The sequence below is a fragment of the Schistocerca serialis genome, chromosome 8 (genome assembly GCF_023864345.2).
Source record: "Schistocerca serialis cubense isolate TAMUIC-IGC-003099 chromosome 8, iqSchSeri2.2, whole genome shotgun sequence".
Classification (NCBI taxonomy): domain Eukaryota; kingdom Metazoa; phylum Arthropoda; class Insecta; order Orthoptera; family Acrididae; genus Schistocerca; species Schistocerca serialis.
This window is the reverse complement of record NC_064645.1, coordinates 516,738,215-516,756,565: the sequence shown is the minus strand read 5'-3', so window position 1 is coordinate 516,756,565 and position 18,351 is coordinate 516,738,215. Positions and strand designations below refer to the sequence as shown.

General features: G+C 40.2%; 1 protein-coding gene across 1 annotated transcript in view; it reads right to left on the bottom strand.

Annotated features, from left to right (window-relative positions):
• LOC126417100 (uncharacterized) overlaps positions 1–10,879 on the bottom strand; it is a 905,013-nt gene extending 894,134 nt beyond the window's left edge. Inside the window, exon 1 of the mRNA XM_050084995.1 lies at positions 10,762–10,879. Coding sequence (XP_049940952.1) covers positions 10,762–10,879 — 118 coding nt within the window. The remainder of the gene's footprint in view (positions 1–10,761) is intronic.
• Between the last annotated feature and the right edge of the window lie 7,472 nt (positions 10,880–18,351).

The following is an 18,351-nucleotide window of genomic DNA, read 5'->3' as shown; positions in this document are numbered from 1 at the left end:
ATGGCCTCGTCTGTTGTCAGATTCATGCCTAGACGAAAACTAATTTTGCTTTTATTCACAAAGAAATCAAACAAAGGCCTCACTTTGTGAAGTGGGTCGTGCTCTTCTTTGCCTCTGCTAATTAACGTAGCATTGTCATTCACGTGTAACATCGACAATGTAGATCAAAATCGATTGCGACTCAACAATTTACTCGCAAATCCTGTCTGCGGAAACGGGTCTGTTGACCAATAATCACTGATTTTCGGCTATTTGACGACGCACGTATACAAAATAACACTGAGAGACCAGTACACCTCTTGCAATTTTTCTGCAGACCACTTATGCCAAACAGAGTTTATTTTCAGTCTACCTTTGCGTTTCATTGTCGTAATAACGTTACCAGCGTACAGATTAGTTTCACTTTTGATGAGCCGAATAAGGTCGTCATCAAAGAAATAACTAAAATATCGAAGTTCCTCAGTGGCATATGAAAAATGCGATGCTACGCCGACTATTTCCTGGAAATCCAAGTGTGCTGGCTGATCGTCTAGTTCCGACCATTCTTGCTCTTTGTGCTCAGTGAGCCACACACGACACAAATGGTGACTGATGGTCTGTACCATTGTCTGCATAGAAAAAATATAATGCTAAGATTGGTACTAGGAGGTACTAAATGCAAGTGAAGTAATGAACATTACTCACAATACAAAATGCGGTAAGGAACTCTTCAATTTTTGAACAATTGAGACATATACATACCTGAATCATCAGTTGTGCTTTCGTCTGGAGAGTACGAATCCTCTTTGTCAGAATCGTCAATTTTAGATCCTGCATCTCCATAAAGAATATCTAAGATCTCTGCCTCCGTCAACTCGCTGCGCGATATTTTGACGATCGTAAACACCTTTGAATGAAATGCAGGTAACTTCGTCTTTGCAGTGCTGACAGCCGCTCCCAGGATGAGATAGCCGATAAGTGCTTGCCTCTTGCGGAAGAAGAATGAAATACGTCCACATTAGTTGACGAAACTGCTTCGGAGACCCGCTAAACGCGCTTACGGAGCCAAATAAAGGCTCGCCCGTACGGTATACGGGCGCCGTCGCCAACGACAGGGCGGCCGCGCCCGTATGGCGTACGGGCACCGTGCTGTAAGTGTTAAGTTGTATATCCTCTTCTTTTCCCGTGCATTTGTAGCAGTGATCTTTTGTAAGCAGAAATCTACCTTCTGCACGCGTAATTTATGTACTGTATTACTCTGATAGCAAATGTATTGGTAATTTTGTACATAATGTATACCTGTAAATCTATTATATTATTAACACTCTTATAGAGGAAATTTCATGCTTACTTTAATATACAATGCTGGTGTTCAACAAAACCAAGACGCAGTTCTTACGCGCATGTACGAGGGTTGCCCAGAAAGTAATGCACCGCATTTTCTTCTTAGCCGGAAACAATGCTGTAAATGTGAAATGTTACGTATGTATTATTTGAAGTCTCCTGAATGAGTACGCAAAGTTTCCGTCACTTACGACAGATAGCGTAGCTGCAGTACAGTTTCAAAATGGCGTCTTAGATGATGTACGTTATAAGCAACGTGGTGTCATTGAATTTCTCACTGCAGAGAAAGAAACTGTGAGTAATATTCACAAACGCTGGTGCCAAGTCTGTGGATCATCTACTGTCGACAGATGTACAGTTAGTCGCTGGGCACGAAGGGTGAGGTCATCAGAAGGCGATTCTGCGGGGCTCCACGATTTCAAGCTGTGGTGGAGGCCATCCACAACTGTTACACTTGACATAGCCCCCTCGGACTTTGGGCCATAAAAGGATGCTCGTGGAACACATTTTGAGGACGATGAAGAGGTGATTCACACAGTGAGGTACTGGTTCCGCCATCAGGGCAAGGATTGGTACCGACAGGGCATACAAGCCCTTGTTTCGGGTTGGAGGAAGGCCATAGAACGGGATGGAGATTACGTGGGAAAATGGGATGTACAGAAACACCATTCTTTCAAGTGTGTAATTCCCATTATGTTCAAGAAAGAACTGCAGAAGAAAAAAATGCAGTGCATTATTTCTAAGCAATCCTCGTATCTAGCGTCCTCTGTAGCCCAATTTTTCCTGGTCGCTTGAACCTGTATATCTGTAGCATTTTGCTTAAGGTACACGTAAATTACGCTAATATTTTATTCTGAGACGCCTATTACAATTTTATGTTGACGATAGCCTCTGCCTGTGGCTATTAACTAGTGAGCACTGAAGTATGATATATGCAATTTGGTTGTTATATAAAGCCATGGCTTGCGGTAAATTTTTTTTTTCTTTTTTAAATTTTGTTTATGACTAGAGCTGCACTGCTTCATGTAATCTAATGTACCATCACGTAATATAACAAGTGAGTACGATTAACCCACAAACAATTTTCTATTAATATTTTATTATGTTTTTATAAATAATTTTGTAACTACTTGTGTACATTTTTAGGACCCACTACCTCCGAAGATGATATTTCTACAAATATCGAAACCTACGTGAAGGATTAATATACCTTTATTTCCAACTCTTTTGCTGATTTTCAACCTCTTCAGATTTAGACAGTTGCTGTTTAGCAGGCATGTTTAAGATTCTGTAAATTAATACATTTGTCACATTCTGCAGTAGCTTAAGTCCACGATGATAATCGACTAAGTTCATTTAAAAACTCTACGTATCAATAATAACTGCACAGTAACCAGTCAGAGATGCTCTTCACAGCATCCATTAGTCGCCAACGTGACCTTCTTCAATGAAGGAAATTTCTGTATATAGGATTCAGAAAAAAAAACATAGATCTAATCAGGGTAGGGAACGTCAGAGAGACCAAAATAACAGAATGGTCGTAAAGAAACCTGTATGAAGCATGCCAACAAAATGACAATCAGAACAGACCGGTCGAAAGTTTTCATGATTGCAATGGGTCGGGAATTTTATAGAGGCTGTCAAACTTGCTGCGACCTTGGATACAGAAACTTTGAAAATATCTTTGAAAATTATATTAGAGAAAACATGAATCTTGAAACGTTAATCTGTCTCTTCTTTCTCGTCAGTATCTAAGTTTATAGTTACTGGTCTCCTGGGCAGTAAAAAAATAATAGGTGCTGTCTGTTTATTATAAAGTTTAAACATGATGCCTTTGGATTCCAGTATTAAAAATATAAACATTTCATCTTACAATGGTATATGTCGGCTTACTGCTGCGCTGATCCCGTAGTTAAGCGTATTATCTTAATAGACTTATGGCACTACGGTAATCTCAGTATACATTTAAGAATCAAGCTTCATCTAGTAAACATTACAGACAAATTCACTGCTGAATAATATTTTCAGCTTTGGCTATCATTGTACTTTCAGCTCCAATAATTAGATTGAAGTACTTAAAACGTGAACTCCAAACTTCAGCCTAACAGTTGCTAGATTTAATGCAAACCTTTCACGCGCTCTTCACTGAATGGGTGCCTTTTTATTGTCAGTCGTGCATATCGGACCTACTGATGTGTGAGAAATGTTGTTTGAATTAGATCTGTAGTCAGCATCTTGTAGATTTCTGTCTGTGATTGCCAATGGTGTAGGCTCACATGCCTGAAACTTATGTTTGTTTTTCACTATGTTCCTGGTCCGCCTCCGGTAGCAGACTGGTCAGCGTGACAGAACGTCAATTCTAAGAGAACAGGTTCGATTCCCGGCTGGGTCGGAGATTTTCTCCGCTCGGGGACTGCGTTTTGTGTTGTTCTAACCATCTTCATTTCATCCCCATCGACACGCAAGGCGCTGAAGTAGCGTCAAATCGAAAGACTTGCACCCGGCGAACAGTCTAACCGACGGGAGGCTCTAGTCACACGACATTCACATTTTACTACGTTCCTACAACAAGTCGGTGTAGCCAAAAAACATAATCTGTGTAGTAACCTGTTTAGGGTGCAGCCGAAGTAGTCAAGAAATTATTTTATTGAAAAAAATAATAATTTATCTAACATACCTACAGATCATCACTTCTCCCTCCATTTGCGTCCTTAGCCTTCTTATTAGTTTGATGCACGCCGACACCAAATCTGCTCTTATTCTAAGCTCTTCATATCAGAGTAGCACTTGCGGCCTACGCCCACAATTATCAGTTCCATGTCCAAGCTCTGTCTACCCTACAGTTGTTATCCTCTACAATCTTCTTTTACTCCCATGAAAATTATATCAACCTGCACCTTCCTTTTGTTAGTGTATTCCGTATGTTCCATTATTCTGTGGACAGCTTCCCTATTTCATATCAGTTCTCCTGATTTCCAACATGCTTTTATTGTGTCCTTCTACAGCACCACATCTCAAACACTGCGATTCTCTTCTGTTCCGGTTTTCCCATTGTACACGATTCACAGTCAAACACAGCTGTAATCCAAACGCACATTCTCAGGGTATTTTATACCACTCGTATTACACTTCTTTCCGACCGGAATTCTCTCCTTGCCAATGAAAGTCTGCTTTCATGTCTTCCCTCCTTCGGCCATTATCCATAATTTGGCATCCAACGTAGTATAATCTCTTAACGTCACTTACTTCATGCTCATGTATTTCTATGTTAAGTTTATCATTTGTCTCATTTCTGCTCCCCTCATTAGTTTCGTTTCCCTTCGGTTTACTCTCATCCATATACTACATTCAATAGACTTTTCATCCCATTCAACAGATGCTACAATTTCTCTCAATTTCTCTTATATTTCGCTGAGGAGAGCAACATCATCTGCGAATGTTATCACGGATTTCTTTGGCCCAGAAGTTTAATACCACTCTTTAAGTCTCATTTCATTTCTGTTATTGCTTGTTGGATATATAGACTGAACAATAAATGGCGTAAGTATCCATCCGTGTCTTACTTCATGTTTCCATAATCATTGTATTTTCCAGAGGAGGGCCTCCAATGACTCTGCATACACGGACTTTACCGAGGCGTTATCGAACTGCTTCGTCAACCCCTTTGGCCTAAACGATCACTAGAACTGTCCTCTCTGCTGACATTTGTGGGAGACTGAGCGTGCTCTGGGACGTGGTCTTTATCCAGTCACTGACGCCTTCACCACTTGCGACAGGAAATACGCGTAAATGAAGACAACGAACCAACAGGACTGTATTATCAAACAAATTTATTTCAAACTACTCGATTCGGCGCAACATTTACGCCATCTTAAGGTTCACTATAAACAAGAAAAGTTCTTTCATTCCTTGGCCCACCTATCGTAGTACCCAAATAAATTAGTTGTCACGGATTTCATACATCAGGAGAGCATACTCCACATGTTTTCACTACTGTGTGGTATACACTTTATAGTGTGTATACTCATGATGTATGCAATTCACGACAACTAGTATTACATGGTTTCTATGGCACGTGGGCGGAGAAATCAAAGTAAATTTCTGGTATATAGTAGACCTGAATATAAGTGTGGCGACGAATCTAGCAGTTTGAAATAAATTTCCTTTATGATACGGCTATGAATTCTTTAGTTACATCAGCAACAGCAGTCCCAGGTCCGCGAGAACGACGGATTTCCGGGAATTAAATACGTGTGGACATAGCGTACTAAGAGAAAAAGCGGTAGTTTATTAATCCACAAATCATGGCCATCTTGATGTTAAGTTATAAAACGTTAATTGAAAGATAACTAATTTATCTACTTTTACAATTACGGTTCCTCACAGACTTAATTGTATCTTTGTATTGTCAGATTTTCTCGTTTATGGACCACAGATGTTGAGCCTGCCACAAACGCGTGCTAGATGTGAAGTTTATAGTAAGCTGCGTCGTACTATGGGTGTTCATTGTAGGATGAAATATGTTATTTCATTAATTTATATTGTTCTGCTACTTACTCAATTGATTTATCTAATCAACCCTTCATCGTAGACTTAATGTTTGCCGCATGCTGTAACTGCTTTTCCAATAAGTTCGCTTTTTACATCTGTTTTAGGGCAATTTTATTTCGCGGTATGAATCAAATGTTTCCATTTATTAACTTTTTTTTTCTTCTTTTAATATAAGAAAATCTTTTGTTTCGTTGCATGATCAGGGATAGTTCAGTGAATGCGAAAATTAATATTATTCTTCTTAAGGTTCCGTCAAATAAAACTGTATATGAAATATAAAAAAATTGAGAAAAGTGGTTCCTATGACAATGAACAAGCATTTTGTTAGACACACTACTGTTTCACATGTATTTGATCTTGCATAGGTCTCAATACTTCGTCACCAATTCGTGCGAAGATAAATAATCATGACAGTCATTTAGTATTATGATAGAATTCTGTAGAGCTCATCGACTGAATTTCCCGCGAGGCAAATTTATTGCAAAGCATAGTTGTAGGTATTACCCATTAAAATTTATTGCAAAGCTTAGTTGTAGGTATCACCCATTAAAAAGTAAGAAGATTATGGAACTCTAGCACTCTCATTTACATATGATTTCCGAAAGAATAAATTTTAAAATTATATTGTCGCTTGTGGGCATAGAATTCTACGGGACACGTACGCACAATTTTACTGAAAACTCGAGAGCTGAATTCCCACACACCACTGCTGCTCAAACAACAATTTGTAATTGTTCGTATTAATCACCTTCTAGGGAATACGCGTGGGAAGTATTACTAGTACATGACTTACGAAATAACAGATTTCTATGAATTTTCTTCCGTTCATTAGATCTTAAGTAACACATTCAGGCTAGCACAGTCAATAGTCACAGATTTTGAAATTTCTGAGCCAAGCAATAAATTAAAAGATCATTAAGCAACATATGGAGCATTATTCAATAAAGTTCATAACGATTGCAGTGTCTTAGCAGGTATTTTATTTCTTGTATTTAATAAAGTATCAATTAGGAAATGGGAATATCACGGATAAAACACAATTGATGGGATTTTAAGTCTTAGAGGCCATTAGAACGAAAATTGTTAGAAAAGGACAAAATAATTTACCAAATAACAGAGTTCAAACATTTGGAGTGCAATTTTAAATTTTCCATGCCATATGATACGAAGCTAAAATTGAACAGAATGGCACAATTCTATGGAACTACACGACGTACATTGTAACATAAATTACGGAAAGAAACATTAACGAAACATCATAAAGCAAGGGCCTTGCCTTTACCTCTGTGTGTAGCGGATATTGGACTCTGACATCAGATCAGTTGTCACAGATCGAATCATCAGAGATGAAATTTCTCCGCATTGTAGTGGATCACTCATTTTTGGACCATGAACATGGATAAATCTTAATGTCGAACCAGTTACAACTATAACTGAAAAAATAAAGACTGTACAGGAATTACCTTGTCCAATGCAGGACAGCTATAACTGTAGTACTATATAATCCAATAGCAAGGAGAAACATAGGTGCCCTTTAAGGGAGTGGAGAATTCTCAGGCGGAACAAGCAAGAAAGCCTATTCCTTGAAGCCGATGATAATGATAATGGATTAAAATTACTGAGGCCTAGTTTGACGGCAAGTATCAAAAGTATTCAATCGAACAATTTATGTCTAGTCGTTGAATACCGTTAACTTTCAAAAAATAAAATTAAACTGAATAAGTGCAAAATAATCTGTTGAAAGACGTGTATATTTCTATTGTCTATTGTCAAACCACAATTTATGAAAGATGTTTATATTTTGTTAATAGGATTAAGTATGAATAATTAATATTTGTCATGTTGGAAATAATTGTGGTTGCAGGGAATGTCTGCACTAAAGTGTTGTTGGCAGAAGAGACCGCACATTGACATAATTTTAAAAAGGGCGGGAGAGACCGCGTATGGATACATTTTGTAATAGTAGCAGTGATTGTCTGCACCAGAAAGCATTGTTGTCGGGAGAGACCGCACTTTAGCGTTCGTAGGAAGTCAGTAGTAAGCGAGAAGTGAAGCGAGTCGGTAGCAGGTCTTAAGCGAGAGGTTGAGAGGAGCGGTGTGCCGGCCAGCCACTAGCTATGATTTACAAGAGATTATAGACGGATGTACAGAGGCATCAGCTAACTATTATCACAAGAGGAACTAGTATTATTGAATTACTTTTTTTGAGAGACTCAAGGCTACTGAAGGTATGTTTGCGCAATGCTAGTTGTAAGATTATTGTAAAAAGTAAGTCCCATTTGAACGTTTGTGAAATCATTTCAATCAGAATATAATTAGTTTTTACCAGCAATATTGCATTACTGATTATAATCCATCCCAAAAACCATCAACGTAAAACCTTGCAAAATTTTATTGTTGTCAAGAAAAAGTTCAACAATGAATTACGTAACTTCAGTCAAATTAATTAAAGAATAAAATGAGCTTTGCTATAAAAGAATGTCAGCTTTGGTAATAAATACAGCCACTTATTATGACAGCCTACCAGCACCTAATAGAATTTAGTAAAACAGAGTAAGTATATTCATGTCGCAGTTCGATGTAGCAGTCACATGGCGATCCAGTAACAGTAAAAAAAGGTAAAGAACAGTTCTGGGTTATTGCCCGTAACGACTGAGGGTCACGACGACGACACATTCTACGTTTCTTCGAAATAATCAGAAAATCACTTTTAATAAGCAGCATTTAAATTTGTATGTGAAGATTGAGAAAGAGAATTAATTTCAAAGGGAACGTTTCATTTGTTGTTATTATTAAGTAAGAGATAGAAATCCTAAGGGAAGGTTTCACAGGATATTGTAGAAGGGAAGGTTGCGTAACAAAGCAGATATAGAGGAGACGGGAAGGTTTCACTGTTTTCAGGTGAAACACTCCAGTAAAATATCGGAAGGTAATATCTCAGAGCGATAAAAATATGGCAACGATCGTTTCTTGTTGCACTAAAAAAAAAGCACAAATGACGTGCTGGGACGAGCCTGTCGAATGGGGAACAGCTGGCAGAGTGCCGGTGTCGCGCGTTGAGCCAGTCGAGGCCATGAGGCTCATCAAACACTTGCCGTAATCTGCCGCATGCCCTGCACAAGCACCGCATCCGGTCACGTGCTGGGCCTCACACAAACGAAAGCCCCCACTGCACTCATCTGGCTACGCGTGCCGAAATGGAACGCCCTGAGGCTAGGTCCCGGCGTCTCCTTGAGACTAAGATCATTACAGACAATGGGTTTGCTCAGGCGTAGAACTATGGAACTAAACTGGAGCGACGAGGAAAATGTTACAGGCATACGTATTCAAATACAGAGATACGAAAACAGGAAGAATACGGCGTTGCGGTAGGCAATGCCTTTGTAAGACAAACGTCTGGCGCAGTTGTTAGATCGGTTTCTGCTGCTACATAACAGATTATCTAGATTTAAGTAAGTTTGAACGTGGTGTTACAGTCAGCGCACGAGCGATGGGACAAAGCATCTCCGAGGTATCGATGAAGTGGGGATTTTCCCGCACGACCATTTCAAGAGTGTACAGTGAATATCACGAATCCGGTAAAACATCAAATCTCAGACATCACTGAGGCAGGGATAAGATCTTGTTTTAACGGGATCAACGACGGCTGAAGAGAATCGTTCAGCGTGACAGAAATGCAACACCAGCAAATTGCTGCAGATTTCAATGCTGGGTCGTCAGTAAGTGTCAGCGTGCAAACCATTCAGCGAAACATTATCGATATGGGCTTTCGGAGCAGAAGGCCCACTCGTGTACCCTTGATAACTTTACGACACAAAGCATCACGCCTCGCTTAGGCTAGTCAACACCGCCATTGGACTGTTCATGAGTGGAAACAAGTTGCATTGTATCGAGCGGATGGAGGTGACCTGGTATGGAGACAACCTCATGAATCCATGGACCCTGCATGTGAGCAGGGGACTGTTCAAGCTGATGAAGGCTCTGTAATGGTGTGGGGTGTGTGCAGTTGAAGTGATACCACTTTGGCAGGTGAAACATATGTGAACATCCTAAAGAGATTTTCACTCTGCAGCGGAGTGTGTGCTGATATGAAACTTCCTGGCAGATTAAAGGTCCCGAGTTCGAGTCTCGGTCCGGCATAGAGTTTTAATCTGCCAGGAAGTTTCATGTAAACATCCTGCCTGGTCACATACATCCATTCAACCCCATTGTGCATTCCGACGGACATCGGCAATAGCAGCAGGATAATGCGACACCTCACATGTCCATAGTTGCTACCGAGTGGCTCCAGGAACACTCTTCTCAGTTTGAACTCTTCCGCTGCCCAACCCCCATACATTAGCATTATTGAGTATATCTAGGATGGTTTGCAACGTGCTGTCCAGAAGAGATCTCAATCCCTTCCTACTCTTACGGATATATGGACAGTATTGCAGGATTCATGGTGTCAATTCCCTCCAGCACTACTTCAGATATTAGTCGAGTCCATGCCACGTCGTGTTGTGGTACTTCTGCATTCTCGCGGGGGTCCTACACTGTGTTAGGTAGATGTACACCTTTCTTTGGCTCTTCAGTGTACAAACTGTGACGTTAACTATTTACATAACGAATCAACAGAAAAAGTGGATCATAATAATCTGTTCGAACGTTATGAATTACCTGTAACGAAAACGATTTACTGACAGTCAGCACGGATTGAGGGAACGTCGTTCTATTGAAATCCGACTTGTTCTTTACCCTCGCGAAATAATGACTGCTATCTGAGCCGTGGCGCGGCTCTCGGGCGCAAGTCGCCATAGATTACTTCTCTGGTTGAGGTTGGCACTATGTGCGATCGCGAGCGCCTCCTGTCGGAGCGGGTCCTAACGGGGGAGTGAGTGTGAGTACGGGAGTCGGGGGCGGACAGCAGGGGAGAACGGACATTGCGGCCGCACTCTGAGGCGACAAGAGAAGAGTTGTTGTGCACGGCCGAGAAGGGAGCGTTGAGCAAGCCGACAGTCACCATCGCTTTCCGGGGGACAAAGAGTTGGGGCAGTCCAGCGAGCAGACACCAGCTCCGGGAGCAGTGCTCCGGTTTGTGGACATGACGTGGGTCGTATTTTGGCGCAGTATAGTTTGCTTGGTACGCATCTGCTGCTCCCTTTATGCCCACGTGTGTTGTTCTGCACGTATGTGCATTGAAAAGGTTACGCTCCGGCTGGAACAGTGGCTGGTGCTTTACGTTCATGCACCCTGACTCATTTGTTTTGCTGCAGGCAGCTGTAATTTCAGAGATTTTTTTTTTCGTCGCGATTGTCTTAGCCCGGAGGTGCCTAGTATCCGAGAACAAGACAGCTAACGTGCGACCTGTTGTTTTGGGTTTGGGAGTCCTGTCTGGGCAACCTAGTTATCACGCACACAAATGTATTGCTGCCGAGTGAGGTTAGTCCTAATCTTGTGGAACTGAGCTGTCAGTGACTGGCTCGTCTGCAAATTAATTAATTTAACCTTTGTGGTGTGTTATATTTTTGCTTTCAGTGGTGAATTTCTTATCATTCATTTCTGTATGTTTTGCCGTTAATGATAACTGTAAGATAGCAAGGTCTTGAAGGGCTTGCGTATCGTGACTGTATTTTTGACAACTGTTTAATTTGATTTCTTGTTTATCGGTCTCGTGAAAACTTATGCCAAGTTTACTAACTTCCGCCTGTGGTCCGGAAGTTGGTTTGAAGGTAAATCCGTTGGTAAATCTTTACTGGGCCTAACTGTTAACTGATCTTGCTTTGAACTAATGCCATTATTAAATCGTTTCTTGTGTGCTATAAATTGTATTACCATAGACAAGGAGACAGGGCACATTCTGTGGTCGAGGGGTAGGCACGGTTGCTGCTTTGCGCGTGGCGTCTTGGCGCTCGCTATCATTTCCTGCATTAGTACGGGCGGCGTGAGATTTGTTTGCTCGCGGTTGTATGGCCGCTAGTCAGCTGTGCCTGCTCCCTCTTCAGGGTGTGCCGTATTTCGTAAGGCGTACGCCGACTTTCAGTCACTGTTACTCCTGTGTTGCTGTCGGTCGCTTACCGAAACGTTAGTCTGTTTTAGCACGGTGGCCACTGGGCCGTGACGATGGCGGTTGGTGACCAGCGTTGGGGCGGTCGTCCGCTCTGAGTGGCTTCGGTCGCTTGGACTTGGCAGTTACCTTCTGGTTAAACAGATCAAATTTGTTTATTTGCTGTAAATTCCTAAGTAGTTTGTGAGAAAAGTTGTAACTGAGCTTTTCATGATTTTACACAATTCATGCATTTTGGTAAGGCATTTTCTTATCTACGTTTTATTGAAATGAGAATTCTTTGTTGGGGTTTTTCACCTGTTGAAGCTTAACATAAAATTTGTAATTTAGCTTTCATGATTTTACTTCATTTAAGCATTCTTGTAAAGCAGTCCTTTATCTACGTTTTATTCATTGGTAATTCTTTATTGGGGTTATTCACTGGTTGAAAGTTAACATATGTTTGTAACCAAGTTTATGTCCTTGCTTAATTGAGATTTGTTACGAACCTTTATTGCTGGAAGATCATTAAAGCTTGGGTGCTTGTAATTGTGAATACTGTTGTCTGTCTATATCGTGGGCTACCCTTCCACTTCCACAGCCAAGCTGTCCTATCTATCAGTACACTATCAACAGGGGAAGCAAATTCTATATTTTAGATTTCCAGAAGGATTTTGACGCCGTTACTCACCAGAGACTTCTAACCAAATTGCATGCCTACAGTGTATCGACTCAGAAAACAGAAGTAATAACTAGCTTTCCCTATGGAAGTGTTATAGGCCCTCCGCTCTTCCTGATCTATATAAAAAAGTAGAAGACAATCTGGGCAGCCCTCTCATATTGTTTATCGTCTAGTATAGCCATCATAAGATCGAAACCGATTGCAAAATGGTTTACGCAAAATATCTGTATGGTGCAGAAAGTGGCAGTAGTCTCTGAATAAGGGAAAGTGTGTGGTCATACGCATGTATACGGAAAGAAATCCGTTAAATTTCCACATGACATTTCCGTTCCCTAACCTCTCTGGGATGGTTTCCTGCAGTTTGTCCTCATTTAACAAACTCACTATGTATGGTATTCATTCTGACATCTGGAGACGCCACACAGGATATGACTTTAATTCGTTTTTATTTTTGGAATTTCTGTAGTTTCATCTTCCTAGTTGATATGCAAGGTAAAGAAAAACACAAAAATATAGATAGCCGCAACATATAGTACGCAATGCTGTTGCGTTACAGGTAGAACAACGACTACTCTAAGAAAGTGGCCGGATATGGGCCATTTCCTGCGCATAGTTAATCCCTCTGTGGCGTTCGCTATGTTATTCAGTGGTTTGGTATTTAACTAATTTGTAAATGGAAATGATAATCTTATTTTATTACATTGAGTAATTACTAAATAATTTTTCTTCCGGCTAAAGATTTGATCAAGTTGCTAAAGAACTCCAAGTTAACGTCGTGTTAAAGTGTTGTCTGTAAGTTGTGTAAGTGTCAATAAATCACAGTTCATACAACAGATTCTATACAACTATTGATTAAGATGGAAGCAGTTATCTTCAGCAAAATGATCATTAAAACCACCGAATATCAGCCGCGCACAACACTGACATATGTTACCTGAAACAATATTCTTCGCAACTCGTGCGTAAATAATTTCGGCTCCATACATCAGCTAGAAAAGTTTCTTATAAGGATCGTGCTATGAGCACTGGTTTTAAAGAACAAATCTGATTCGAATCAATTTCATTAAAATGAGTTCGGGACCACCGGTGCACATTTATTTTTACACATTTGTATTGCGTTCAGCATTTATGTCTGCAGAGTTGCGTAATTTGAATTTGGCGCTGTGATAATTGTTAAGATGGCGGCAGACAATTGATAGAGACTTTCTATTGTTAGAGCAAATAAGTATTTTAAATGCTTATTGAACTTTACAGAAACTCTACTTTTGTACTGTGCACTATTCAGACTTCATCAAGCAAACATATGATTTGTTTCTAAGGAAAACATAGACAAAAACGCGATACAAATCGCTATCATCAATGGCTGCGCTCGTTGCAGCGGAAAGAAATAATTAACACAGATAATGCTTACTGAGAGAGGGATTAAAGCTACAAATAATTATTCACTCATATTTATAATAATAATGAACTGTATTTTCAAGTAATAATTAACAAATTATTACAATTTCTTAACAGACCTCAGTTTGATATGCGTCCGCAGTCTACAAAAGCCAACCAACAAAAGGTAAAAACAAAAAAAGACAATCGCAGATCATAAAAGAAGTTTACAATTATCATTGTCTTTGTATGATACAGATCGATATGTCTATTTATATCATAGAATATTATATAAATAATTAATTCACTCTAAGTTTTCATTGTTTTTTCATACATCGAATACATAACATTTGTAACTGTTAGAGGCATAATTTCCTCTCGTCGCACTGTAGCTAAAAATTTATCTCGTGGATGTTACACCACGACTACAATATATCAGAAATAAATATATCGTAACGATGCACTGATATCCAGCACGCCACAGTTGAGAGCATAGACTGCTTTGATGCAGTCATGTGAAATGAATTGAGAACGAAAGAATACAAAACTGTATTGCAATTTAATAAGGAAAGACGCAACAACAGCTGAGTGCTAAGGCTTAGACATATGTGACAGTTTCTTGCAGGAAGGCGTTTGATATAGCAGACTATTGTCGAGTTATACCTGTAATAAGCGAGAAATCCGTAGGATCCCTATTTCTATTTCAATCCTTTAAAACCTTCAGTCGAAGGACTGTCCTGATGGTGTCCATTATCTGTTCCTATCTTGTGCTAATCTATTCGTCTCTGAAGAACTACTACATTCAATGTTCACCATATTGCGATTTGTGTACATTGCTTCTTGCCTATTCCTGTCATTTATCTCATCTAGCGCTCCTTCCAGCTTCCTGGATATCGTAGCAAATATTCCACTAATCTTTCCCGTCTTGTCTTGCAGCTTTCCTACGACCATTCTTTTTGATACTTCTAAATTTCGTACTTTATCTGCCAACTTATTGTTAGACATTAATAAATAAAACCACTAAGTCATTATCATTACTTCTATTGTTACTAAAAATAAACTTTAGTTCAAATGTGCGTTCCGTGCAGATGCTACAACGGCCTGGAGGAATGTTGAAAGGTGGTAAAACTATTTATAGCCTGGCAGGGCTATTTCATAGTAGGAGTTGCCAATAAACGATGACATGAATGTGGTAGACGTGTGGAAAATTTCTAAATTTATACCATATCTCTTTACGTGTAGATGGCCCCTTAGGCTGGGTACTCAGCAGCAGGAATTCGTAATAAAATGAAAACATCTTTAAATATAACGTCTTGTAGCGCCATGCAGGCAAGAACTACAATGGTCTGTTTCGTTCTCTGGTCCTTGGTTTCATAATAATGCAATGATATAGCAGTTTTGCAGGTAACAGGTGAGTATAAGCTATTCATGCATGTGCATGCTGAACAGGAAAATTCGAATTGTAATTACGTTTGCAGAATCAAATTAAACACTATTCAGGCACATTGCACTTACATCATCCAAAATTACAATTATTTACTTCTGTATTTGTCTTTAATTATTAAACAGTTGGCAGAATTCATCTAAGAGTAATTAACCTTCTGATCATCGTACATACAGTCAGTGGATAAATTATGAGAGTGTGCAGAAGAAGACAGAGCTGAGTTAATTGAGAATAGTTCTATAGTCATGCGGATAGTTAAAATATGTGAAGCAAAGACCAGATCTTGCAGTAGTCAGAATTTGTTAGGGAGGCTGTAAAATCTGACACGAGAACGGCAAGACTCGGGACAGATATGGTCACGACTGATGAAATGAAATGGAAAGAAGATAAGAACCTCTGGTCAGATGAGTTAAGGCTCACATCAACAGCGACCGTAAAAGAGGTAACTGGAGCAGAAAGTATCATGAATAAGAAGATACGGTGGAGACAGGAGTCTTCTCGTTTGAATCGACAGCAAACCAACACCGACAATACTTCAGGTATACATGGCTGCATCACAAGCGACAAATGAAGAGACAGAGAAAATATATGAGAACACTGGACATGTGATTCAGTAAGAAATGAGAGATCGTAATCTAGTAATCACGGCTGACTGAAACCCGAAGTAGGGGAAGGAAAAGAAAATATAGTTGCATGAGAATATTAGGTTGGTAGTACGACGGAAAGAGATGAAACACGAATTAAGGTCATCAACAAATATCAGCTAGTGTAAGCACAAGGAGAAGTAGTATACTTGAAGATACGGTAAGATTTCACCTGAATTACTTCATGATCATAAACACACACTAAAATCAGCTATTGGATTGTTAGGCGTACCCAGTAGCTGATATAGACTCAGATCACTAAGTGGTAATGATACAGTCTATGCTAAAGTTTAAGACAATTCTCTTGAAGAATCAATGTGGAAAGAAGTAGGATAATGTATTACTGAGGAATCATGAGCTCTCTACGGCTGTAAATACTTCGATAATGAATACCGCAAGAGGCAATTCACTTTATGAGAAATCGACATCACGAAAAAGGCAATCGCGGAAAGTGGACAGACTAATACAGATACAATGAAAGGAACTTCTAAAACACCTTGAGTAACGGAAAAAATACATCAACTGTCCGACGAAGGAAGAAGTACCAGAAATGCTCTAAATAAAGGACGATATACATCAATCCAAATCAGTTCTGAATGAAGTACTTAGGAATTGCAGGGATGCCACAACGAAATGGCTGGAGTAAAAATGGGAAAGAAACGGAAACCAAATCGCTGTTGTAAGGACTGATTTAGAATACAGAAAAGTCCAAAAAACTTTATTAAAAATAAAAGTAGAGGCCTCAACATCAGGAGAGAGAGAGAGTACTGAGGCAAATTTTAGGCGCTGATGAATGAGCAGAGAGATGGAACTGCTCTCTTTTAAGCTCTAAACGAACAGGAGAAAATGTCTGATGTCGTTATAGAAGAAATGGTAGTTGATCTCAAGGACACAGGAGATGCAACAGTAGAGTTGTAGCTTAAGAGGGCGTTGGAACACTTGCAATCAAATAAAACTGAATGTGCAGATAACATTCTTCCGAATTTCTAAAATCATTATGGAAAGTGGGTACCAAACAACTGTTCAAGTTGGTTTCTAGAAACTTTGAGATATACCATCGGAATTTCGGAAAAATATCTTCCACAAGAACCGTCGTATAATTTAACTTAACAGGTTATGCATCCAAGTAGCTGATAAGAATATTGTAAAGACGAATGGAAGAGGAAATTGAGGATATGTTAGATGATGATCAGTTTAAATTCGGGAAAGGCCACCAGGTGGCAGTTCTGACATTGCGCCTGATACTGGAAGGGAAGATAAGACGTTAAGGAATAACTTCCACAATAATACAGAGAGCTGTACAGCGTAATAGCTGTGGAGGAAGGCAGAGATTGGTATACATCTATCAAATATCGAAGAAACCAAGTGCTACTCTGAAGTTGGCGCAGGAAAGGAATTTGTGGTGTCCTGCATTAAAGGAGTCAGAAGTCTGATGCCAAAAAAATAAAAAAAAAATTCTGAATATTCTTGCCACATGCCCATAACATAATAAACACGGAAGGGTAATCCGCAGTTTTCTCCGTCATTTAGCTTGTTGTCAGATATTTAAAGCTAGATTATGCAGGGCAATGCTCCTTTCTTAACATCTCGAGCGTCAGAAAATCTAATTAAGCTCGCAACAGACATTTTATTAAGCACAGACTCTGCTGCAAGTGACGACGTAAGTTTCTGCGTGACGCCTTTAATGGTGCCAGAAAATTAACGCCACAGGCTTTCAATTTTGCTGGAAGTAGGCGGCATTGTGGGAACAAGGCGTCGACGCCTTTGAAGCACTCAGTGCCTTTAAGCACAATACTGCGCGGAGAGGCTGCCTTCAAAGAGAGCACGAAGCGTCTACAGCTGCGGCTGTGAGTACTGACGTGCACGTGCTCGAGGGCATTGACACAGGGGCGATCCGAGAACAGCGGGCGCTACGAAACTTAATGCCGCGGGCGCACAGGGGTCACTATAGTTGAATTCTTTTATCTTGGCGGTTCGCGCATGCCCGCCCAGACGCGGGAGACTGCTGCGTTGCCAGTTGCACACGACGCACGCGCCAAGAGAAGCAGCGCCATAGTATAGTATAGCAAAGTTAGCAAGCTTACGTTTAGGGGGGGAGCGCGCAGTGTATGAAGTAAAGCCACCACGGCCGCATTAACCCTTTCGCTGCTACAAGGACGTGCTCCCCGCATTCCGCGCTGTGCACGATTTTGTCACTGCACTGCTCGCCTGTGCTGACACAAGGTGTTTCCGACTGCTTTGACACACTTATCATTCGATTCCACAAAAACTATTTGGCCCAAAAATTAGATTTTTACACATCTTC